General features: G+C 48.7%; 1 protein-coding gene across 2 annotated transcripts; it reads right to left on the minus strand.

Moving 5' to 3' along the window:
- Positions 1–522: 522 nt before the first annotated feature.
- Positions 523–11,839, minus strand: CD40 (CD40 molecule). Of its 2 annotated transcripts, none has more exons than XM_026503644.4 (9): positions 11,717–11,839; positions 8,578–8,653; positions 8,118–8,243; positions 7,702–7,848; positions 7,273–7,366; positions 4,004–4,065; positions 1,803–1,889; positions 1,650–1,678; positions 523–1,104 (listed from the first exon to the last, which is right to left on the minus strand). In XM_026503644.4, exons 1-9 carry the CDS (start codon positions 11,765–11,767, stop codon positions 943–945), a joined length of 834 nt encoding a protein of 277 aa, XP_026359429.1. In that variant the 5' UTR covers positions 11,768–11,839; the 3' UTR covers positions 523–942. The 2 variants fall into 2 exon arrangements, with proteins under 2 accessions (XP_026359429.1, XP_026359427.1); XM_026503642.4 differs by having other exon boundaries at positions 1,791–1,889.
- Positions 11,840–25,853: the final 14,014 nt, after the last annotated feature.

Here is a 25,853-nt window from a genome sequence, read left to right on the forward strand (position 1 = left end):
AAAAGAAGTCAAATCTTCGTTTACCCCCTCTCCAACCCTTCTTTCCCAACCCAGACATGGCAACTCTTGAAGATGTGTGTTTTCTGTGTATCCTTCCAGAACACCTGTCATATCTACATATACACTGGTATGTTTATACGTGTATCCGTAGATGACATATCATATTGTTTGGGGGTATGTGCTTGGGGGTATGTGTTTGGGGGTATCTTTTTAAGATGTTTCCAGGGGCGCCTGGGTGGCTCAGTCATTAAGCGTCTGCCTTCGGCTCAGGGCGTGATCCCAGAGTCCTGGGATCGAGCCCCACATCAGGCTCCTCCACTGGGAGCCTGCTTCTTCCTCTCCCACTCCCCCTGCCTGTGTTCCCTTTCTGGCTGGCTGTCTCTCTCTCTGTCAAATAAATAAATAAAATCCTTAAAAAAAAAAAAAGATGTTTCCATACCCATCATTCTGCAACCTGTTTTTTTTTTCCACAAGTGTTTTTGAGATCCTGTTGTATAAATATATTACAATTTTGGGATCCTGTTGTATAAATATATTACAATTTTATTTAGTCACTCCCCTGCTAATGGACAGTTAAGTGGCTTCTAGTCGTCCACTGTCACAAACATCACAAACAAGGCCGCAATGGCTATTCGCATATAGGTCTGCCCGGGCTTGTAGAAACCACCATGGTCCATCTCTGGGCCCTGAACTGCTGGGCTGGACGGTTTGGTGGATGGCTATCACTGTAGGGCCGCCAAAAAGTTTCGCCTCCGTCTTTAAAAGCAAGTTGGGAGATGCACTGGGCTCCAGGGCTGCGGTGGAAGGTTCTTGGTTTCTGCAACGCAGGGGTGCGGGCAGGGTGTGCCCCGTCGCCTGGTGCCCAGCAGCAGCCCCAGCAGCTCCAGGCTCTCCAGCCTGCGCCCGGTTGCCCAGGCTGCCACACTCCTGGGCACGCATGCCTCATACTTTCTCCTGCACAGAGATGCGGCTCTCTTTGCCGTCCTCCTGCGTGACTGGCTGGCACCCGTGCAAGGTCTCCTGCACCGGAGCAATGGAGGGGGGTGGGACAGGAAAGTCCTCCAGGTCCTCCACGGGGTCCTCCACGGGGTCCTGACACATAACCTTAGGGGAGCCAAGGTGTGAGGTTACACCCCCCGCCCCCGCAGCAACACTACACCTCCGAGTAGCCCTTCCCTCAGAAGGACACCCCTCCCCCAAACACAAGCCCCTTCCCCTTTCCCAAAGGCAGGGTCGGTGCTGATTCCATGGGTGCCTCCTGCCCCCTGCTGGCCACACAGAGAGTGTCAAGAAGCTTTCAGATCCAAGGAGCCGCCCTCCAGCCCCCACCCAGTGACCTGGCACCAAGGCCCCAGAGACATGGTTCCCCAGGTACTAAATGCCAGGAAACATCAGATCTTGCCAAGGATGCCAGGGCTGCTCTGCGGGGAGGGGGTCCCTGAGAGGACAGAGGTGGGTGGTGCCAGGGAGTGAACGGGAAGAGCCCTCCCCGCAGCCCAGCACTGGGGGTGAGAGGAGCTGCTTCTGCTGCCTTCCCGCCCACCACAGGGGTAGACCTTGAATCGGTTTTCCTGCCAGACAGTCAACAGTGAGTCAGGCTTTCTCTCCAGTTTGCCAAAACCCTGAGCCGGTCCCCGGGGCTGACCTACCTTATTCTCTGGCTCCTTGGCCACCTTTCCTAGAGAGAGAGGGAAAAAAAAGGGATTGGGAGTTGGTGAAGCCAGATCAGGAAACAGGTGGTCACATCTATACCTTCTCCTCCCTCCCTCCTTCCCTCATCGCCTCCCCACCTGGGCACTCACTGATACAGGCAGACACCAACAGGACAGCAAGCAGGATCCCCATCGTGATGGGGATCACCACCAAGGCTCTTATCCGAGGTGGGGAACCTGGAGAAATCAAGACTTCAATGACGGCTCCCCACCAGCGGCACCCCCCTACCCCCATGCCTAAGGCTGCTGCACCTTGCTGGACTCTAAAATCCTTCAATGGCTGAGCTCATCTAAAATCCAAGGATTCTGGGGCACCTGGGTGGCTCAGTCATTAAGCGTCTGCCTTCGGCCCAGGGCGTGATCCCAGTGTTCTGGGATCGAGCCCCACATCGGGCTCCATGCTCCACTGGGAGCCTGCTTCTTCCTCTCCCACTTTCCCTGCTTGTGTTCCCTCTTGCACTGGCTGTCTCTCTCTGTCAAATAAATAAATAAATTCTTTAAAAAAATAAAAATAAAAAAATAAAATCCAAGGATTCAAACAAGTGGCCCTAGGAGAATGTGGCCAGATGTGCTTAGTGTGACCAACACATTAAAAAAGAATTCTTGAGGGGCGCCTGGGTGGCTCAGTCGTTAAGCGTCTGCCTTCAGCTCGGGTCATGATCTCAGGGTCCTGGGATCCAGCCCCACATCAGGCTCCCTGCTCAGCGGGAAGCCTGCTTCTCCCTCTCTCACACCAACCCCCACTAGTGTTCCCTCTCTTGCTGTGTCTCTCTCTGTCCAATAAATAAATAAAATCTTTGAAAAAAAAAAGAATTCTTGAAATATTTGCCAACTTTTTAAAATTGGGAGATGGCATATTTAGTATCAGGATATCTGGTTTCTCTTAGAAGTTTGGAAGATCCAGCCGCAGCAGGCCAGCAGCCCCACCTGGCACCCCTCACTAGAACTGAGGACTGGCTACCCACATGCCCCATCCCTCCCCACTCTCTGCCCAATGCTGAGGTCCATCAGCATTCATGTCTGCACTGTTGCCTTGGTTATAGAAGCATGGAGGGAAAAGTAAAGTATTTTTGGACCTAAGTCTCTATCCTAAATGGGAAAATGAAAGATGCATGGCAGGGACCAGGGGAAGGCAAGTGAAGCACTCACCTTAGGACAAAAATTTAAGGGGACACCAAAAAACTCAGTAATCAAGAAAAATAATATTTAAATGTCACGTTTTAAAAAATCATATCAACAAACTATAGCCTACAGGCTGGCTGCCTCTTCTTTTTTTTAAAGATTTATTTATTTATTTATTTATTTGGGAGAGAGAGGGAGAGCATGAGTGGGGGGAGGGGCAGAGGGAAATGGAGACAATCTCAGGCAGACTCTCCACTGAGTGGGGAGCCTAACGCGGGACTCGATTTCAAGACCCTGAGATCATGACCTGAGCTGAAATTGAGATCATGACTTGAGCCAAAATCAGGAGCCGGACGCTTAATTGACTGAGCCACCCAGGCACCCCTGGCTGCCTGTTTTTTAAATAAAGTTTTATTGGAACCAGGGCTGGGATTAGGCTGAGGCAAGTGAGGCAGGGCTGGATCACGTTTTTATGTCAACTTTGATATTTTGTTCATTATGGACTTTTTTTTACATTAGCTTTTTTTTTTAACGTATCAAATGTTATTTATCTTGATGACTGTATTTTTCCGGCACCCCCTTTAATACTGTGTCCAAGGCAGGTGTTTCGCTCACCTCACTCCAGTCCCAGCCCTGCCAAGAGGAAAGTGGGTCTTAAGAAAAACAAGAGAGAGTGTCTTAGTCTTAGCCGTGACTTTTCAATTCCACAACTTGACCTGCCTGGTACTTGCAGTTATGTGAGTCTGTGATATGTGCTGTAGGCCAACCTCTTCGTTCCAAAATTAAAGCCGAGGCCCTGAGATGAACAGGTGAGTGACCCACCGTGCTGGTGCTTGAAATGCAGGGTGGCAGAAGAGCATTGCTGGAGCACCTCGAAAGTGCGAGAACCCATGCCAGGCACTTCCCCTGAGCTGCTAAGGGAGCTGCTGTTATTATCCCATTTCACAGATGAAGACACTGAGGCTCAGAGTGGGGCAGTGACTTACCCAGGCTCCACAGGAAAGTGGTAAAGCTGGGATGCCTCAACCCCAAAAAACTGCCTCTTCCTCTCACTTCACCTGCTCTCTCTCTCCCCACCCCCACCCCGGGTTGTCTCTGTGTGCTGCTGAGTTCCCTTTGAGCTCCCCGCCCCCCAAGCCTGCTGCCAGGGCCCATTCTCCAAGACTCACCACAGACGGCATCCGTCTTGTTAGTCCCCGCCTCAATCTCCATCAGGCCTTTGGTCTCGCAGCTGTGCAGACAGAAGTACGCATGTGCACACACGCACACGCACACACACACGGCCCAGACACACAGACACGCACACACACACACACACAGAGACACACACAGCACAGACACACAGACACGCACACACACACAGACGCACACACACACACACGGAGACACACACAGCACAGACAGACACGCACACACACACGGCACAGACACGCACACACACACAGACACACACACGGCACAGACACACAGACACGCACACACACACAGACACACACAGCACAGACACACAGACACGCACACACACACACAGAGACACACACAGCACAGACACACAGACACACACACACGGCACAGACATGCACACACACACAGACACACACACGGCACAGACACACAGACACGCACACACACACAGACACGGCACAGACACACACACACGGCACAGACACACAGACACGCACACACACACACAGCACAGAGACACAGACACGCACACACACACACAGAGACACACACAGCACAGACACACGCGCACACACACACACGGCACAGACACACAGACACACACGGCACAGACACACAGACACACGCGCACGCACAGACACACAGACACACACGGCACAGACACACAGACACACGCGCACACACACACGGCACAGACACACACACACGGCACAGACACACACACAGCACAGACACAGAGAGAGAGAGAGAGAAAGAGACATGAAATTTCCCCAACCGTAAGATTTCCAACCCCAGAGGGAGACCGTCAAAACCAACAAGTTCAGGTTCACCGAGCACGTATGCTGGGGAGCCTTCTATGCTGGTTATCACGGGAAAGACACAGACTCTTATGGAACTCATGAGTGCACAGAAAAAATTGTTGCACATCTCGAAGGAGGAATAACCGGAGAGTCTCTACGGAACGCCACGCTTTGTCACATAGGCTGAAGTGAACGGGAATCATTCAGAGAAGGGGAGACCAAGCCCGCCATGGTTGGAAGAGAGGGATGATGGGTTCAGTCTAAGGCAGGGCTCGTCAGCCTCAGCACTGCTGCCATTTGGGGCCCCCTAAGTCTGTTGCAGGGCTGTCGTGCGCACCGTGGGGTGCTGAGCCACACCCCTGGCCCCCACCCGCTAGATCCCATAGCAGCCCCTCTCCAGTTGCGACAACCAAAATCTCTCCAGACATTGCCAGATGTCCCCTGGGGAGAAAAATTGCTCATCTGAGAACCTCTGGTGAGGGGTCATCCAGAAAGACCGGGGAAGGGAGAGCTGAGTGGCCTTGAAGGGTGTAAATTCAGAGCAGCAGTACATTCTAGCTGAAGCAGGACAGTGTGATTTGAGGGATTCGGTGGGGGGCATGCCAGATGGTGTGAGGGAACTATGGAAAACTGGGCTGTAGAACCAGATCACTGGTAATCAGCCATGAAGGTTCCAACCGGATTCAGCAGGTGTGTGGGTCAGCGTCCAACCAGATGACCACGCAATGACAGGACGCGGGGCCACAGAGCTCCCAGGAGGAGAAATGACGGACAAGTGGAGGCCCGTGCAGGCATCTCAATAGGGGATGATGAAGACGTGGTTCCAGGAGGAGCGGGGAGGATTGGACAGAAGAGAACATGGCCAAAAATAATACATCTAAAGTGGGGGGGGAAAGGTGAGACACTACAGAGAAAGCACATACATAAGAATGCTTAGGCGTCTACACGACACCCCCACGTGTCTTTTCCTCATGCCTTATGAGGTGAAGGTCATCCCCATTTTCCAAATGAGGGCACGCACGGGGGCTCAGAGGAGGGTCACACACTTATGTGGGGTCACATCCTTTCTAAGCTGCAGAGGCCAGAACCCAGTGCTCTGATACTAGTAGTCCAGCTGCCCCTGGTTATCTTTCAACATTTATTATAAAGATTTATTGAGCACCTACTGTGCACTGGGCATTGATCTAGGTAAAAGGAATGCATCGTTGGAAGGGGGGAAAAAAAAGGCCAAGTCTCCACATGGAAGGAATTTGAAGTCTACTGGAGCAAGGCAGACAGGAAACAAATAACAACGTATTGTGTGGAATGCTAGTATTTGGAAAATACGTGTTTGCATGTGCGTGCGTGGATTTGTTTGTCCATAGAATCTCTGGAAGGACACGCGAGGAACAGTAGCTGCCTCCAGGGAGGACTGAGTGGCTGAGGAACAGGGTGAAAGAAGACTTATCACCATAGGCCTCTTGTGCCTTGTGTCCCACGAGCCTGTCTCGCCCATTTTTAAAAAATTAAATGTAAAAGGTCCATCGAGCAGGCGTTGAAGGGTATTCCCGGCAGGAGAGGTGGATGCAAGAGAATGAAGCGTGCACTGAGGGGATTGCAAGTAGCATAGGGGAAGAAGTCGGGAAATGGAGCTGGAAGGTTGGGGGCCCATGCGAAGGAGTCTGGGTCTCGTCCTAAAGGCACAGAGAGCCATGAAGCATTTTACATAGGGAGTGCCATGATCCGAAATACACTGTAGAAAGCTCACTGTGGGAAGAGGGTGGGGGGAGTGGGCAGAGGCAGGGAGGCCGGTGAGGAGGTAAAGGCACCATCCAGACCACAGCGATGACTGTGAAGATAATGAGAAGGAATCCCAAAACATCTGGAAAGCCAGATGGACAGAATGTGGTGACTGATTTGGGAGGGACTGTGGGACAAGTGCCCAGACCCATGGAGGTGTCTTCCCAGAGGATGAGGGGCGGGCAAGCGAGCCCATTTGGTGCCCTTGGGTCACCTGCATGGAGGTGGACCCTCAGTGGTGGCACATGACTGTCTGGGACCCAGAAGACAGACCTAGACAGGAAATGTTGTCTGGGAACCAGGGGTATAGATGAGATGCTCAGGGGAGGTGGGCAAAGCGATTAGGGAGTATAGCTTAGAACTAAGGCCAGGGAAACCAGGTAGGAGGAGCAGAGGAGGGGTAGAAGGAAAGCAAGAGAGGTGTCACGGTGCCCCAAGAAGGGAATCTGATGAAGATTGAGAGATCAGCAACATCTGTTACCACTGAGACAGAGCAGGCAAAAAAAATGCTGAACAGTGGCCTTTTGGTCAGCCATGAGGACACTCTAAAAGTTCTGTAAGTGCACAAGTGTGTGGACATGGGGAGCAGGGGCTGCAGGACAGGTGGCCAGGTAGAATGGAAGTGGTCCCACGCCCCTCGTAGGGCTGGAAACACAAGGGATGGATCCTTGTACCTTGTCCAAGGGTGACACTTTTCCAAAGCAGATGACACATTGGAGAAGAAGCCGACGGGGCAGGGATCACAGACCGTATCAGAGACCCCTGTAGCTGGAAGGAAGGAGGCAGCATTCGTCATCACAGTGGACCGACCACCTGGCCAGCTCTCAAGGGAACTGGCGGATAGGCAGGGCAGGGCAGGGAGAACTGTCCCCCAGCACAGAGCTTCCCCGACTGCCACAGCCCGGAGGAAGCCTCCTCCCACCGCCCTCCCAACGGAGATACCCAGGGCTGGAGGCAGGTTGAGAAAGGTTCCGTTTCCTGCTCACCAAGCAGACATCCCAATGCAGGTTGGTCGAGGCTGAGTGCCCACTGCCCACCCCCTCACCTGGAGCCTCAGCTCCTCTCTCCTCCCTGCAGAGCTGAATCCCAGACAGGCCACGTACCAATCTGCCTGACTCCCAGGCCAGGGAGGCACAGGCTGTGCAGGGTGCAGCTTTCACAGGCATCGTTGGTACAGTGGAGACCTTTATCACATGTGCAAATGGTGTCTGTTTCTGAGGTGCCCTCCCTCTGGACCCGGAGCCCTAGGTCTGAACAGAGACGGCAGGAAGGAGAGGGACCCCTTATCAGCCATGCTCGGGGGATCTGCTCCTCACACGTCCTGCTTTTATTTTCTTAGATCCTCTTCCAAGTAGGGATGAGGATCAAATTATTTAACAACCAGTACAACCCAGACTGCAACCAATCAGAACAGACCATGGCTATAAAAAAAAAAAAAAAAAGCAATGGCTGCATTGTCAGGAATGAGCTAGACTATCAGCCTAGCTCCCGATCACCCCTTCCCCAGCAGCCCACGCACTGGGGTCGCAGTATTTGTGCTGGTGACAGTGTCTCTCTGTGTTCCAAGTGCCTAGGAATTCGCCTTCTTTGCAACGAATGCATTCTGTGTCGGTGATCTCTGTGCAGTCATTCACCAGTTTCTCTCCTGGAAAACATCGGGAAATGAGACGGCTCCAGCCAGCTCAATGAGTCAGACACTTATCAAAAACTGAGCAGGCTGGGGTTTAGGGCAGGAGGGGAGGGTGTTCCAAGACGACTGTCTTGGACCCTTCTAGACTTCATAGTCTGGTGGGGGCCATGGGAGAGATAGGAACCCTAGTGCTGGGTAGGCAGAGAGGGAACCCAGAACATTTCTGACAGCAGGGCAGGGATGGGAAGAATCCCAAGGGTCATTTAAGACTCCAGCTGACACATGGGGTCTGCGTCTGCCAGCAAACCAAGAAGGGTCCCACTATGGGGCCAGGGGGTCGGCGGCTCACCTGGAGGACACAAATTACAGCACTGACTGTTTATTAGGTATTGCTTTTCTCTGCATACAATGCGTTCTGGGTGGACCTAAAAACAGAATGGGGTGATTTGAGGGGATCTTGGAATCTCTGCTACAGCCTCTATGGCAGGGAGGTGGAAATCAGCCAGGACAGAGGTTAGAACTGGAGTGAAGTCCAGAGCAGAAAAATAGAGCCTGCATATTACTTGGTGTGTTTGTTTTTAACTAAACTGCCAACTGATGTGATTATAAAAGGACCCAGAGGATCGGTCTGGCATTTTACAAAGTGATGGCGCTGGAACATAGCAATAGTCTCTGAACTAAACAGATCTGCCTTTTGGCTTGGCTCCTGAGTCGTTCCTCCTCCCAAAGATCCAGAAGCACAGGAGGGCTCCAGCACCTCCCCTGGAGCCCTGAGGCTGGCTGGCTTCAGCTGGTCCTCGTTCTGGCTGGGGCTATATTTAGCACTTGGCCGCTTCCTTCTATTCTTCGGCTCTCCATCCCTTTCCCCTCTCCAAACCCTCATCATCTGATCATCCAACCCCTCCCTCACGAAATGCCAAGACTGTGAAGCTGGAAGGATTAAAATCCAATGCTTTTGCTTGACAAATGGTTAGCCAAAGGACCAGGGAGCTGGGGCACTTGCCCAGAGTCACACAGCGCCAGAATCCGATGAGAACTCGGGTCTCAATGCTGCCCCCTCTCCATCAACTTAGGTCCTGCCCGTGCTATTATTACTCCATCCAGGTACCACCCGCGCTATTCATTACTTCTCATTAATTTCAAATACATTGATTTTAAATGTAAACCTTATATCATTGCCATGAGAGGAGAGCCAGTATCACTTCTCATAAATAAAAGGTAACCCTAAAAATAAATTCAACAGAAGTGCAGCGCTGCTATTAAAAACCCAGCTGGTTGATCTGCTTGCTGACAGCCCTCCTCTCCAGGTCTGTTCTTGGTTTTTGTTTAAAAAGGAGGATTAGCAAGTGCTGGAGAGGTCTTAACTCTATCCTAGCTCCAGAGACTTCCTCCTTGAAAAAAAGAGAAGGATTTTAATAGAAGTGTAAAGTGAATTTTTGTTGTTTAGTTCTATATTCGAGTGTTGCCTAAAATCATGCCACACTTCGGGTACAGCCAGTGAAAAGAGCACAGGCTTGAGAGTCGAACAGCTTAAGGCTCCAATCTTGCCTCTGTAATGCATACTAGTTATTTTTGTTTCTCTTAGCCTCAGTTTCCTCATCTCTAAAACGGGAGGAGTGCCCACTCCACAGACAAGGTTGTGAAAATCAGAATGAATAGATGTGTACAGCCCAGCACAGAAGCTAGCACATAGTAAGGGCTCATTAAATGGCAGTTTTAATTATCATACATATTTGTGAATATCCATTGGGATGACTAACACCCTGGACTCTGCCCTAATTGGTGGCTCTCATTCAGTTTGGGTGAGAAAATTACTTACAGAGAAGCATCTTATTCCAAATGGGGACAGAAATAAAAAGGTCTGTTCCTTCCACTAACACGTCCTGTGAATGTTCTTCCTGCAACCCTGTGGACCTTTCCCACCAGAGGCCCAGAGCAATGAACGTCCTTTGTGCCATTTTCAAACCCAAGAGAAATACAGCTCCTTCTCTGAAAGTTTGTCAATCCCCAGTTCCCACTCCATAGCTCCAGTCCTTCTGACACAAAGAAGCTCAGGACCAAGGCTCAGAGAAGCAGGCTTTGGAATCAGGCAGACGTAGATTTATATCCAGGTTCCACCTAGCTGTGAGAACTTTGGCAGGTTATTGCCTCTCTCTGAGCCTCAGTTTGTTTGTCTGTATAATGGGGGAGTTGAAAAAAATCAGATCAAGAATGCCTGTAAAGCATTTTGCTCAGAGGCTGACACATGGGAAGCTCTGACAAATAGCCCCTGCTATTTTTGTCACCACCCAGTCTCTACCTGGAGCCAAAACTGGCAGTATGCTCTTGAGAAGCCCAGATCACCCTTCATGCTACCTCCCCTGGCTCTTCCTCCAATACCTCCTACAAGAGTCCTCCTCCTCCCTCTAGCTCCACCTTCTTCCTGGCTCCTTTCTCCCTAAGAACCATTGCTTAGAGTGAAAATGAAAGTTCTGGGACCAAAGCAGCTTCCCCACTGACTCTTCTCCCCTGCTGCTGACTACCCTCCCCAAACCCTCCGTGGGTCTTTCCTACTCAGACTTTATGCCAGAAACCACAGACCTTGAAAGTAGGGGGAGGCCAAAGGGGTTGGGATGAGAGGGTCAGGTACTTGGGGGATTCCCAGCCTCCAGAATGAGGAACTACAAAAATACATTTAAACAAAAAGTGAGTCAAGTGTGGGCTACTGAAAATCCCGGAGACATGCTTGGTTGGGCATAACTGAGACTTACTGGTGCCTGGAGAAACCCCTGCTGGTCTCCTAGCCCTTTCTTGAGTCCCATGAACTATTCATCTCCCCCCAGAGGTCCCCTATATCATCTTAAATTCAGAAGACAGAGACACAGCCTTGGGTATTCCTCCTAAGTTGGATCACCCAGGATTTGGGGGAGGGGGTGGGAGAGTTAAAAGCTCCTTGCCTTCTCGAAAAAGTACCTGGGCCTCTGCACCCACCCTTGTTCCCACAAGATGCCCTGGAAGAAGGCAGCCCCAGGTGGCCAGGATATGATAACCACTCAGAGAGGCTGGCATCTGTCCACAATTGCGAAGGGACAGGAAACCGACCAGACCCGCCTCTTCCCTTGCCCGGCCTCTCTTCTCGCCTCTGAAACCCCTCACCAGTCCCCGTGCGGCCAGCCTCTACAGCAAACCCAGACTGCAGCCTTTTGACCAAATAAAGGCTTGAGGCTCCCCAAATCCCAACCCCATCCACGCCATAGGTGCACGATTTTTTGCAGTGCCCCCACTACGCGCCCTCTGTGGGCTACATGGGACCCCAATCTGGAAGAAGACAGAGGCAGCCTACCTCGTTCAGCCAGGACGCGGGGTACCTTACCTAGATTTTCTACCCACCTGTCTGTCGTCCCAAAATCAGCTAGGAAGGTCCCTTCCCCGAAATACTGCTTCTCTTCCCACTCCCCACTCTCAAATCCCCAAATCCCTTGTCGGGTCAGAGCAGAAACTCAACTCACGGCGGTCAACAAGGAGCCCCAGAAGAGACAGCGCAGAGGCAGAAGAACCATGGCGAGCTGAATACCAGGCGGCGGAGTAGTGGCGCTGGGACTGGGCCTCTAGTAACTCCCCCAGCCGGTGCCCCCGGCCCCGCCGAGGAAATGGGCGGGGTCTTCTGGGACCAATCGCGGTCAGCTTCGTTGGGGGGGTGGAGCTCTTGAAGACTCTTAGCGCCGGGATTTCCCCCCGGGCATTCCTAGGAGTCTAATTCTCCCGGAGTTTAGGGACGCGCTTCTGGCACAGGGGAGGGCGCGTGGTCCCAGGAAGAGCACTTCCTCCTCGCCCCTGGGGCTCAGAGGCCAAGCTGAAGAGGGCAGGGAGCTAGCAGTCTTCCCGGAGAGCTAAAGGAGAGAAGAGAGATACCCACATTCTGGGAAGACTCCCCAGGAACCCCCCACGGTTCTCCCCTGCAGCCTCCGGGAATTCCGGCAGAACCGAAAGTGTCCCCACCGCGGATGGAGAGGCCTGAGGAAGTTCCCCCCATCCCTGAAAACGGGAAGGCCACAGCTGGGGTGTGGGGAAGAGGAGGACGTTTCAAGGAAAAGAGTTTTCCAGCTTAAAGTTTCACACTCTTTCAAAGGAAATTCCCTCGAGTGGGCGCAGCGTCCCAGCCTCCCCATCCAACCATCCATGCAGCCATGCGTCTATTCCATCCCCGTTCCCGTCCGGAGGCTGGAGATGGGCGATTAGAGTAGGATATCAGCCTTTCGTGCGATCGTGGGACCCCACGAGTATCTCAGGGGACTCGGGACCCTCTCGTTCTGCAGAAACCCCCACACCCTTGTGCCTACATTTCCCTGTGTCTGGCCCTCCCAGCCATTCTTCAACCAATGTTAACACTCCCTCCTCCGCAGCATGGAACACCTGAATTCTGTTCTAAGCTCCTCCTCTGATGGGTTGCTCTTCCTTGAACCTCAGTTATCCCCAGTGGAACCTGAGGAGCTTGAACTAGATAGTCGTTGGGGTGATGACCCTCCAAGTTCTGCATTTCTGGGCCAGGCTGCGTAGATAGGGGATGATGGGAGAGGAAGGCGCTGCAAACCCACCCTCCTGGCTTCTGCTGCAAAAGGCACCCTCCTTTCCAACACATGCCACTAATTCAGAAGTTCATCATCTCTCACCAGGGTTGTCCCAATGGCCTCACTCACTCACTAGGTACCTGTTGAGCCCCTACTATGGGCCATACAACTCCCAACTAACTCCCCTGCCCCTGTTGTTCATCCTGTTGCAGTTTTCTTTGCAAACCCCGGATCTGATCTGATTAGGACATTTCCCTGGTGAAAAACCTCTTTGGGCTCCCCATCCTCAGGATGGTCCAAACTCCCTCTCACGACCTAGAAAGCCCTTCTGCACTCTACCCCCACCTGTCTGCCCACGTTCACTCCCTGCCATGACCTCCCATGCACACTGGCTTCCACCATACTCTCCTTCTCCCCATTTTCAAACAGTCTTTTCTTCTTACAGTGTCTTGCTGTTTCCTTCTTTCCCCTCTCCTTCCTGGAACCAGTTTAAATTTCGCTTCCTTTTCAGTTAAGCCTCCACTTAACTCCCTGAGACAGAGAGAGTTGCTCCACCCAACCTTATCCCTCCCCCTGGGTCTCTGCAGCATTAGCATGCTGGACTCGAACCCCATCTGTCTGGCCCCACTGGACTGGGTGCATCTTGAGGACAGGATGGGATTCATCCCAGTCCTGGGCATGGAATAGGACACAAATACATATTCACAGAACGAATAAATGAGTAAGTGGGTTCAGCAGCTTCTCATTCCCAGCACACCCTCCATCAAGAAGGATGTGGGGACAGAAGGTGCAAAGCTGGTTGGTAGTCACAACACACCTCAAGCCGGTGGTCAGACACCAATAAGCCAGGAACACTTGAAATCAGAGTCCAGAGGACTCCTCATGAGCCACCCAAACATGCCTGGGATAAAGAGAACATTAAACTATCTTTTCCCTTTTTAATCCACTTCGAAAAGCAAGTACAGTTTTAATTCCTTTGGGAGGGGGGAGGGCGTTACTATAATAACTTCAGCCATTACTTACTCTTTATTTGCTTGATTCCAAAATTGGGCCCTTCACAAAACTGCCTTGGGAAGCCAGTACACAGAGTTAAAACATTAATTATATTATATAAAACGTATCATAGCCGCAATTAAAGCAGCTTAAATTAATGTGTGAAAGAATAAATAGTAGCCTTAGGGTTGCCCCATGGGGTGAAGACCAGATAAGATAAAGGGAAGATATTTTAGTATATGCATATCCAAAGGAGACATGTGCTGGCGGGGACAGGCCAAGAGAAGGCATAGAATCTTCCTGGGCTGAGCAGAGTACGCTGGAAGAGGACAGAGAAAAGATGATTTATGGGGAGGGGGGCTCAGTGATAGGAATACGGCAAAGGACATTTCAAAGAGTGGGGACCTAGGATTTTGGAATAACAGGAAATGGCCTTTGCAGGGGAATGGGGGTCCCAGGGCCACGTGGATGGGTAAGAAGCAGGCCTGGAGGTCAAGTCCACAGCCCAGCCAGAATCTGGTGAGCAGATGATTCTAATACACAAATCCCATGGTGTTGCTCTTAGGTTTGAAGCAACTCCCCAGAGCCCTCGCTCCTTAAGCTCATGGGGCCTCCAGGCCATAGGCTCCCTGAGCTGCATCTCTAACTATCCTCCTGCCTTCAGCTTTCTGCTCCAGGCTGTGCTGCGACCCCTGCCAGAAAGCTCTTCTCTGCTCTCCTTTCTTCAGATCAACCCCTTTTCATCTTTCAACTCAGGTGGCCCTTCTCTGGATACCCCTCTGGAACAACCACCTGGAATGTGCACACCTACCTCCCCGTGCCCTCTCAGAATCCTGTGGCTGCTTACCTAAGCAAGACTCCAGCCTACCACACTGTATTTCAATTATTCTGTTTACTCATGGAACCAGTGTACTGAGGTGACTCAACTTGATGGGGCATAATAATGAAGTTTTTCCCCCTAATCTCTACCTTCAGCCATGCTGTGTTGAATTTCTCTTTTCCATCCCTTAATGACATCTTGGGCAGATTGTATTACTTTTGGATCACTTTCTGTTGTTAAACCTCCATCCTTGAAAGCTTTATTCTCAAACTCAATTTAAATCTCATTTTGTCTTCTCTGTTATTCATCCTAAGGTTGACTTGAGCCAGGATCCTCCCTGGTTGAATAAAAAGTGGGAGAGGGGGGACATTGCCTGGTTGGGAAACATGCCCTAGCACCCTCCCCCTTATTGAAATTGGGAGGAGGGAATGCAAATAGCTCTGCGATAGCCCCCTTCCTGTTGGTTGGCCCTGCTTCCCTAGCCTGGAGTGGCAAGTGTTCATAAATGGTTTCTCAGGGGCCATATGAGTGTATTTCTTGTGAGCTTCTCCACTGTGTAGTTTTCTGACAGTGGCCATTCAGCTCAGGCTTGAGCTTCCCTACCTTGCCCCACCACCTAGGGGCAATTTCTGCCTCTGGTGGGACCCTGTTGCTCAGCAATCAGCCCTGTTGGGTGGGAATGCCAGAGAGCTTAGGTAACTACTGCAGGGTCTACTTGACTCAGAGAAATTCACACATCCTGGCCAGCTGCTCCACAGTGACTCCTCTCTCCACCTCTCTTTTCCCCTGCTCAGATAGGCACAGGGGGACAGCAGCAAGTCCACTGCCAAGGAGACCCCCATTGGGGAACAGCATCCCAGTATCCCCTTCTTGCAGTCACCCCTCAATCACCAGAAGGGACTCTCAATTGAAGAGGGAAGAGAAGGGAATTACCTTTCACCGTAAATACTATACTCTTCAATATAACCAAAGAACTCCTCCCTCCCTGATATTATTATTGGGCAAGGAAAAGGAAAGTGAGCTTTTAGCTAGGGGATATAGGGCCAGTTCTGCCCCCTTTAGTAAACCTTGCAGGGAATGCATCTGGTTCCATTTAGAATGCAGGGTACACAGGGCCTGTTTGCTTTGGCTGTGGGACATAGTACAGTTCCTAAGTAATGAGGAGTTCCCACTCAATAACCTTTGGATTGGCCCATCCTTCATACCCAACTTGATTCTTGGAGAGGAAGATCTTTGTAGCCTGATGCCCACACAGAGCCCAGGCACCTGCCAAGCGTTTGTTGAGTGAATGTGGGACTATAAAGTAATGAGGCTGCAGGGATCCATCAGGATCGACTTGCTCGTTCTCACACTGTTGGGGGAGTTGCTCAGCTTCACCAGATGACCAGGCTCTCTAGCTAGGATTCCCAGGCCCAACTGTAAACAAAAATCTCTTCTCTCAGCTCAGCATAGTTGGGTTGGGGTTTATCAAAGGAGCTAAGAAACTCAGAAAAGAACCCCAAACATAAATTAAGAAAATCCAAGAGCCAGCAAAATAGATGGGTGAGTTAACACAGTGTAGACATTCTTTACCATGATCTGGTCAAAGCCGCTTACTGATTTGGCTGATCCTGATTCCTAGACCTTGGGTCTGGTCCTCAGCCATCTCAGGCTCTGATGTCTGAAACAAGAGATGGCTTTGGTTGGGGGAGGGGATCCAAATTCTTTACCATGGCCTCAAGATCTTGCATGATCTGGCTTCTGCTGACCACTCCCTCCACTCACCCACTTGCTGCCTATACCCCAGTCATCCAGGCCTCTCAGTTCGCACCTCAGAGCCTTTGTCTGTGCTGCTCCCACTTCCTGAGAGGCCCCTTCTCCCACTCTTCCTCTGTTGACTCTTCCTCACGGTTCAGGTCTCTGGGCAAATGGCACTTCCTCAGTGAGGCCTTCTCTAATAACTTTATCTAAAGTGAGTTCCTCTGCTGCAACCCGCCTTCCCCGCTGCTGCCCTTTCTCACGGCACCTGTTCTAGTCAGGGTCGTCATTGCAAGCAAGACAAGACAGAGCTGGTGAACTTAATAAGAGAACATTGTTGGAGGGTGTCAGGTGGGTCATAGAAATGATGGAAAGGCTGAAGGACCCAACTCCAGCAGCAACCACAGGAAGCAGGACATAGTCAAGACTCTGCTACAGAACAGGTCTTACCAACCAGCTCTGTGTTAGCCAACCCCCAAGGTGACCCCCAGTGACCCCACCTCTTGGTCTATATACCTTCCTGTGGTTCCTCCCCCCCCCCCCAGTCACTGTACCATCGTTGGTCTGCATAACCAATAGAATCAAGGAGAAGCAATGGCATGTCACTTCCAAGATCAGGTCATAAAACTGAGATTTCAGGCCTGCGTGTTCTGTAGAATATTCTCTCTCTCCCTCACCTTCCCCCTTTCCTGTTTCCCTCCCTCTCTCCCTCCCTCTCTCCCTTCCCCTCCCCTCTCTTCTTCCTTCTCTTGTCAGGCCCACTGGGGAAGCCAGCTGTCCTGTCAGGAGAACACTTCAGCAGTCTATAGAAAAACCCACCTGGCGAGGATCCGAAGCTTCTGGCCATTGGCCATGTAAGAGGAGTGGACCCTCCAGCCCCAGTCAAGCCTCAGCTAAGTGCAACCCAGCTGACACCTTGACTGCTGTCTTGTGAGCTCATAAATGTTTTGTTATTTCAAGTCACTAAGTTTTAGGGTAATTTCTTACACAGCAAAATATAACACACAACAATACAATCAGTAAGTGACCCTGAACTCGAGCACCGTTCCCTCCAGGTGCAGGATCTTGGGAAAGGACCTCAGAGTGGCCATGCTTGGCTCACACCCCATATTCTGGCTGACAGGGGATAGGAAGAACTATCTGTGCCTTCCTGGCCCCTGGTGGGTCCTGCCCCCCACCATTCTTGTCAAGTAGGAGGGATGCTCATATGCTAAACGGTCCAAGCAATCCGTCTGTAGTGCAGTGTTCCATCACAACATTACCACTAGTCATAGTTCTCTGTGCAGGATGGCCTTTTTCTCCTTTTCCCTCCTCCTCTTAATTTTGGGCACACGGCAAGGCCCCAGAACTAAAGAAAGCAGATACTCTCTTGGCCCAATAGTATAGGGGAAATATCCTCAAAAGTCAAAAGTCTGAGTGCTTTAAGAGTGCCAGACCCTGAGGAAACCTCAGGGCAAACTCCTTTCAGTGGATTAAGGGGGGAAAAGAAAAGAAAATTTGGGAATCAGGATCAAAAGATACAGTTCTGCGTCTTTTCGTATAGCCAAAGCCCAATGAATAATCAAAGCTTTCCCGCTCAAGATATATGTATGAAACAGATACTTTAAAACAGACCAAAAATTTAGCCGTGGTCCATCCCAAAATTAAATCAATGTTTTATTTGTACGTGTCACTTTATCATCGTTGTCTATATGTACCTTCAGATTTTTCTTTCCTGAGTATATCCTAGAGAGATTTCCTGTTTTATGTTTTGCTGTAACATTAAATCCTATGTATTATTTCCACTTTTGTAAATATCCATTTTTTTTCTTTCTCTTTATACTCCCCTCCTAATCACAGCTCAGTCGGGATCCTTCTACATATTTAAAAATATGTTTGTTCAGGGGCATCTGGGTGGCACGGTTGGTTAAGCATCTGCCTTTGGCCCAGGTCATGACCCCAGGGTCCTGGGGTTGAGCCCCGTGTCCTATCGGGCTGCCTCCTCAGGGGAAGCCTGCTTTTCCCCCTCCCCCTGCCCCTCCCCCTGCCCCTCCCCCGGGTCATGCACAGGCGCGCGCACTCTCTCTCTCTTTCTCTAGCATTCTCTCTCTCTCTCTCTCTCTCAAATAAATAAACAAAATATTTTTTAAAAAAGAATATGTTTGTTCATTTCATAAGAAAAGGAACCTTTGTCATTTTTCTGCCCTTTTCTCATTTAACTCTATCATGGAAATCATTCCAGGTTAGCAGATCTGACACATTCCTTTTTTAGTAGCTGTGTAATGTTCCATGATGTGGGCTTGTCACAACTGATTCAATGGTTCTTCTGTTGATACACATTCAGGCTGCATCCAGGTTTTACCACTGCACAGCATGCTGTAACAACACATACTTGTACCCATATGCTTAGGCATTTGTGCTTCAGTTTCTATAGAGTAGATTTCTAGAAGTGGAATATGTAGGTACATATATGGTAAATGGGAACAGTAATTACAAAAGACTTGGGAAATTCACATGTATGAAGGGACCTTTACTTTGCACTCTATCATTAGATGTTATCATCCATTTTAATATCAGACAGTTAATGGGTGAAGAGAGATAGCTCATTGCTTTAATTTATATCTTCTCAATTATTTCCCAATTAATCGAGCATCCTCTCAAATGCTTATTAACCATTTGGGTTTCCTCTTTCATGAACTAACTGTGTATATCCTTTGTCCATTGTTTTACCAAATGTCTTTTTCCTATCTTTTTCATTCATCCATGTATTCTTTCAACAAATATTCATCAAGCATTTCACTATAGGTCACCTGTTAGGGTTATAGTATTGAACCACACAAGTTCCAACCCTAATGAAGAGCTCTTTGTATGGTTTCAAATTAACCCTTTACTATGTCACCCATCTTGGAAATCAGCTCAGATGTCTAATTGTACCTCCAGGCTCCCCCCATACCCGTGCTCTAGAAGACTGCTAATCTTTATAGTTTCAGATTTTATGACGTAAAATACCTAATACTAAGCACCACTAGCCATTAGTTTGTTAGAACAGAAAGAGCACCTTGCTGGTACCCCACTTTTATACCCTCGTATTCACTGTTTCTGTCCCTCCTTCAAGCACATGTGACCTTCTCCTGAAGGGCCTTTTATGGCCACAAGAGCATAATTAGCCTTTGAGGGGTGCAAGACAGAAGTGCCCGGGGGAATGTCCCTGAGAGTGGCCTTCTACCAATGACAGACAAAGAGCTGGTGAGTGAATACCCCAGTTCCCTCCTCCCTTAGGTGGGATAACTCAGAGGTGTGTGTTCTATACTATCTCCCCCCTCAAGAGGAAGCCTCAGTTGTCCACCATGTCACCAGCATACGAACCCACCCCGCAATGGCTTCCTTCCCTCCCTGTTTCACTTCCCCACTGGAGCTGAGATGACTCGTGGGGTTATCTTCCAAATTAACCACTTGCACTCAAATCCTCTCAATTTCTGTTTCTGCGAGACTTCAACTAAGCCCCTTTGGTTTGCAGATGCGGAACCAGCAGTGGAAGTGGTGTAGCTTGATGGGTAAGAACGTGGCCTCTGAAGTCAGAGGTCTGGATCCGAAGCCTGGTTCTCCTCCCGACTGTGGTCTTGAGTGCATTCTTAATCTCTGGTTCCTCCTCTCTAAAATAGGCCTAATAGCTCACATGGTTATTATAAGGATTACATTAATTAAGTCATTTCCTCATAATATCCAGTAGAAAATTATATTAATCATTAATATTAGAAATATAAGAACACGGCCTCCTAGAGAGTACAAGTAGCTCACCTAAGGTCACACAGGAACGTGGGACTCATGTGTCATTTCAGAAGACCCTAACCCTCTCTGTTCCCATGGGCCAGAGTTGTTACAGTCATCGGGTTCCACTTGTCCTGGACTTTGAATACCCCTAGACTTACAGGAGGAATTGGGTATTTAGTAATGCTGTCCAACAGAACTTCCTGTGCTGATGGAAGCACTCTATATCTAGCTATGTGAGGACCACTAGCTAAACTACATGGGCCAATTAAGCACTTGGAATATGGTCAGTGCAACCAAGGAAGTGGGTTTTTTATTTCATTTACTCTTGATACATGTAAATAGTCACACACAGCTAGTTACATAGCTCAGGTCTGGAGAACGGGGGTTGGGCAACGATGAGAAGAATCTCTTAAGTTCTCTTCTTCTCTCCTCCTCTCCTCCCTTGCCTCCCGCCCCGTCTCCCAGCACCAGCTAGTCAGCACCCCCTTTGTAGCACCCTCCACCTTTCCCTCCTTTGAACATGCTGGGTTCTATGGCAGGAAGCACAGGGACTGTGACAACGGTTGTATTTTCATACATCCAGCAAGGTGAAACAAGCTCTTTTGTGGTCCCGGTGTTGAAAGACAAGACGAATACCTGCTATAAATAAAGCTGAATAAAGATCCTTTTCTAGATGGCTTCCATTGTTCCCTGTTCCCTTATAGTATTCACGCTGAGATAATTTCCAGCTTCTCAGACCCTCAATAGTTATAAAACATACCATTACCTCATTTTCATCTCATTAGATTTACAGGTCACAAGACCACGCTGATCCTTACCAACTTCATCTTTAATGGCTTCAGAATAATGGTTCTTTCCGCTTTAGTGTGAGCCCGGCACAGAACTTCCTACTCGTGTATTCTTACATCTCCTGCTTCCCTCTTTAACTCTCTGTCTAGACAATAATGACTAATGGAGTTTTCCAAATGCCAGTGTGTATTTCACATCCATGAAGATGCACCCCACACTACTCTGTAACCCCACAACAAGAGCAGTAAAAGCAGTCATTTCTTTCCAAACCGTCTAATCCTGACAGATGGCATGGAAAGGTCCGCCTGAGTCAGAGATCTGGTAAACCATCAGCTCAGCCAGGCTAGATTTCCACGGCACCTTAGTTAACTCTGCAGGGCACAGGGGGACCCGGGGGGCTCTGGAGGCTGACAGATGTCAGTTTGAATTCTATGTTGCTTAACTGTGAGGAAAAATAACCTACCCTCTTTGAGACTCAGTTTCCACATCTGCAAAATGGTGGAATGGGATAATTACTTTGCAGGATAGTGGAAGGACTAGATTTATATGGAAAGCAGGATGTTGGCATTAAAATCACGAACTCAGGGTACCTGGGTGGCTCAGTCGTTAAGCGTCTGCCTTTGGCTCAGGTCATGATCCCAGGGTCCTGGGATTGAGCCCCGCATCAGGCTCCCTGCTCAGTGGGAAGCCTGCTTCTCCCTCTCCCACTCCCCCTGCTTGTGTTCCCTTTCTCACTGTCAAATAAATAAATAAAATCTTAAAAAAAAAAAAAAGAAGCACTAACTCTACAACTAGAGTACTGCTCTGTGACCTTGGGTAATTTACCCAACCTCTCTGAGCTTCAATGTTCTTGCCTACATACTGGGGACAATAATAATGCCTACCTCTTAGGGTGTTGGGAGGATTAAATAAGGATGTATATATAAAGTCCTCGGAGAGTGACTGACTCAAAGAAAGCATTCACCTTTTAGTTTGTCCTAAGGAGAGCTTCTCATCCCAGGCATTAACACTTTCTTTAGAGCAGGATTCTTAAGTGTGTGTGTGTGTGTGTGTGTGTGTGTGTGTGTTGCCAAGTCCTCTGACCATACATAGAAGCCTTTGGACCCTTCTTAGAAAAATATTTGTGAATACATAGAATATGATAGAGGTACAAAGAAAACCAATTATATGGAAATACAGTCATCAAAATGGTAAAAAGACAACTGGGTGCTGTAGCGCTCTATGTGTTTCTTCATTAATGGATTACATAATAAGATCTAGTGGCAAGTCTAAGATTTCCATAATTTCAAAGTAATGTTGAGTATAAACGGTAATTCAAGACATCCGCAATAACTGTAATGTGATATGAAATATCCATGATTTCTACTGGAGACAATGTAGCAGGCTCTGCTAATACCACTGTTGCTTACGTTCATAATGGAAAGAAATCCTTAATTTCAGTGAGAGGTAAATGAGAATAAGGAAGCAAGTTTTTCCCATCCAAGTTCATGAACCCCGGGTTAAATCCCTCTGCTTAAGAAAATATTTAGCACCCCTTTATCCTCAGCTGTGGATCCAAAGTGACAGATTAGGGGGTACCCCCAAGATTCCCCTCACATTCCATTAAATGGCCTTTGATTGGAAGAGTAATTTCAAGATGGAAGAGCATAGTCCCACAAAAGTGTGTGCCAGGCTGACAAACCACTACCAGCTAGCTAATGCTTACTGGGCAGTACACGGTAGGCACTAAGTGGTCTAAGTGTTTTATAGATGTTAACTCAGCAACATTCACAATTATCCTTTCAGAGAGGCCCTATTACTATGCCTGTTTTACAGAGGAGAAAAATAAGGCACAGAGAGGTTAGGTGACATGCCCAAAGTCACACTGTGAGTAAATAGTGGAGCCAGAATTTGTACTCAGGTAGTCTGAATCCATGGTCTGTGCTCCTAGCTACCAGGCTATGCTATCTTTTTATTCCGAGTGAGGATGGGGAGTCAGATTTAAAAGAACATCTTGTTAAGCTTAAATGTAAAATACCCAGGTATTTTACCAACAAAATGAGTTTATTTGGGAATTGAGGAATAATTGCCATCTGAGACATGCGGGCTATGGCAAACCACAGGCAAGTCTGAAGCACAAAGCAGAGGAGCATTACTCTATGGAGAAAAAGGAGAAAGTTGGAAGGGGCCACTCTGAACGAAAGTCCCTTGGAGGAAAGCGGGAGCTCAGGGTGGTGGTGGCTCCTTATTGGCTGAATTATGGCAGTTTTTCATGGGCTGGGCTGTTGCTAGGCGAGGAGAAAATCTGCCTTCCATCTGCTGGGTAGTCAAGTGAACTTCTTCCTGCCTAGGAATGTGAAACAAGCTGCACTGGAAAGTTTGTGGGTGAGAACTTCCCCTTCGGGGCTTCCCGACTCCACCCTAAGTGAGGTTTCCCTTTATGAACTTTCACAACCTTAAGGATGAATAGGACTTAACTAAAGAGGGGGCAGAGAAAGGAAGGGGGGGATGGAGATGAAGGAAAAGGGTTAGGAGAGTATTTAAGCAGAGGGCACAGGAGGTATAAAGGCCCTGAGCTGGAAAGAATGTGGTGAATGTAGGGCCCGAAATGATACCAATGGGGCTGCAGATTGGAGAGCAAGGGGGACAGTAGCAAAATGTTAAGTCTGGATGGCAAAATTCCAGATCTCACAGGGACTTGAAGGTAGCTCGATCATTATCCCAAGGACCTTGGGGAGTGACAATCAGATCTGTTATACAAAAACATCATTCTATAGAAGAAAAAGGACAGGTGAGAAGAAAAGGTGAAAGCAAAGAGCCTGGTTTGGAGACAAGCAAAGCAGTGCAAGCTAGGGGTGACAATAGCTTGGACTAGGTGGTGGCCAGGGAGGACCGATTTGAGAAATATTAGGGGAAGGATCTAGTTTACCAGATATGGGGACTAGGGAGAACTCTGCGGCCGACTGTATTCCCCACAGGTGGCCATGGCCACAGCTTTGTCTCATCCACAGTCAGTGAGCCCTTGCCATTCCTCCTGTTGAGAGGGGGCCTGGAATCTGGCTAGCCTTAGGCATATCACTTCCATGGCTAAGTCAGAGAGGATAATAGAGCTCCTGCCTGGTTCTTGCAGCCGCTCTCCCAGGGCCCAGAGCTCCATGTAAGCAGCGCAACTGCTCTGAAGCCACCATGCTGTGAGGAAGCCCAGACTAGCCCGTGCAGAGAGGCCATGTGATGACAGAAAGATGTCCAGTCAGCCTCCAGCTGCTCCAGCCCCCTGCTGTTCCAGCTGCAGCCACTGTCTGACGAACCTCGAGCCAGAAATGCCCAACCAAACCCTTCCCGGGTTCCTGGTTCCCAGAAACCATGAACAAGAATAAAATGCTTGCTTCACATCACTAAGTTTTGAATCTGGAACATTCATCCTTCAGATTCTGTCTCTACTGACTTGGCCAGTTTTCCAGTTCCAACCCTCAGGGAAGAGATTTAACATTCTCAGTTTGGGTAATTTGTGAGAGATCCTGAAACATGGTAAATGACTTTTAGGTATGTTATCTCTGTAATCATCAAGTCCAGAGGTTTGTCAACCTGGGAGGAGAGGTTTTTTTGTTTTTTTGTTTTTTTAATATTCTCAAGTCCTACCCTAGACTCGCTGAATCAGAATCACCAGGAAAGGGTGACCCAGGAATTGGCTCACCTGTCCTACTCTCTGACACCATCTTTAACCATTTTTATGATGATTATACTTATATTCTATTTCTATACCCCAACATATGTAGGCAAATTTGGAGATGGATCCTTTGAGAATTTCAAGGGAAGTGAGGTATTAATCAGATTGCGTTGGTGAGCTGAGTAGCACAGATAAGATTTACTTACCTGCATCAAAGGTAATTCTCTTTAAACATTTTCATAAGTATATTTCACATAGCTCTGGAAATAAAACAATATGTTCCATCTAGAGTAATAATAATTGAAACAATGTGAATTGCCCCAAAAAGAAAGAGATATTATAGAATCAATAAAGAGTAGGGCACCTGGATGGCTCAGTCAGAGTAGTGAGTAACTCTTGATCTCAGGGCCATGAGTTTAAGCCCCATGATGGGTTTTTATTTTCTAAAAAAACAAATTTTAAAAAATAGGAAATGGTACAAAATTAATGAAAAGCCCTAAATTTAATCCTCCTATAAAAAAGCATATTATATGATAAAGAAGAGATACAAAAATGGTTTGGGGGTGTTATTTGGTGTTGAAATGGCTTCTTGGAAGAGGGAATCTAATTGTTCCTACCTGTGACATCATACATCAAAATCAATATTAATTGAATTAAACAGTCAGTTATTGAAAGGGGAAAAGTAAGCCATGGTAACATTAGAAAAGGAAAATGTATATTTATTAAGTTTTCTGGAGGGTAGAAACTCAAACGTTAAAAATGAGTCAGCAAAGCTGTATTTCTTCTAGAGGCTCTACAGGAAAATCTGTTTTCCTGCCTTTTCCAGCTTCTAGAGACCTCCTGTGTTCCTTGGCTCATGGCCCCATCCTCTACCTTCAAAGCCAGCCATGTATTAATATCTTCCACTATCTCCCTCTCCCTCTCCCCGCCACCTCCCACCCTACTCCCAACCCCCACTTCCATTATCACATCTCCTTGTCTGACGCTGACCCTCCCAAACCCCCTCTTATAAGGACCCTAGGGATTACATTACATTGGGCCCACTGGACAATCCAGGATTATCTCCCCATCTCGAGATCCTTAACCTAATGACAATCCAGGATTATCTCCCCATCTCGAGATCCTTAACCTAATGACATTTGCAAAGCTCCCATTGTAAGGTGATATATTCACGGGTTCTAGAGGTTAGGATATGGATATCTTTAGGAGGTCATTACTCTGACTTCCACAGTAGTACAGACTATACTGACACCGATGGGTGTGTCATAAAGGCTGGTCTCCCTGACGGCGGGGTGGGATTTTAGGGCGGCCATTCTGCAGTTCCCTGAGCCACTCCTTTCAAC

This window comes from Ursus arctos, unplaced genomic scaffold (assembly GCF_023065955.2).
Source record: "Ursus arctos isolate Adak ecotype North America unplaced genomic scaffold, UrsArc2.0 scaffold_16, whole genome shotgun sequence".
NCBI classification, from domain to species: domain Eukaryota; kingdom Metazoa; phylum Chordata; class Mammalia; order Carnivora; family Ursidae; genus Ursus; species Ursus arctos.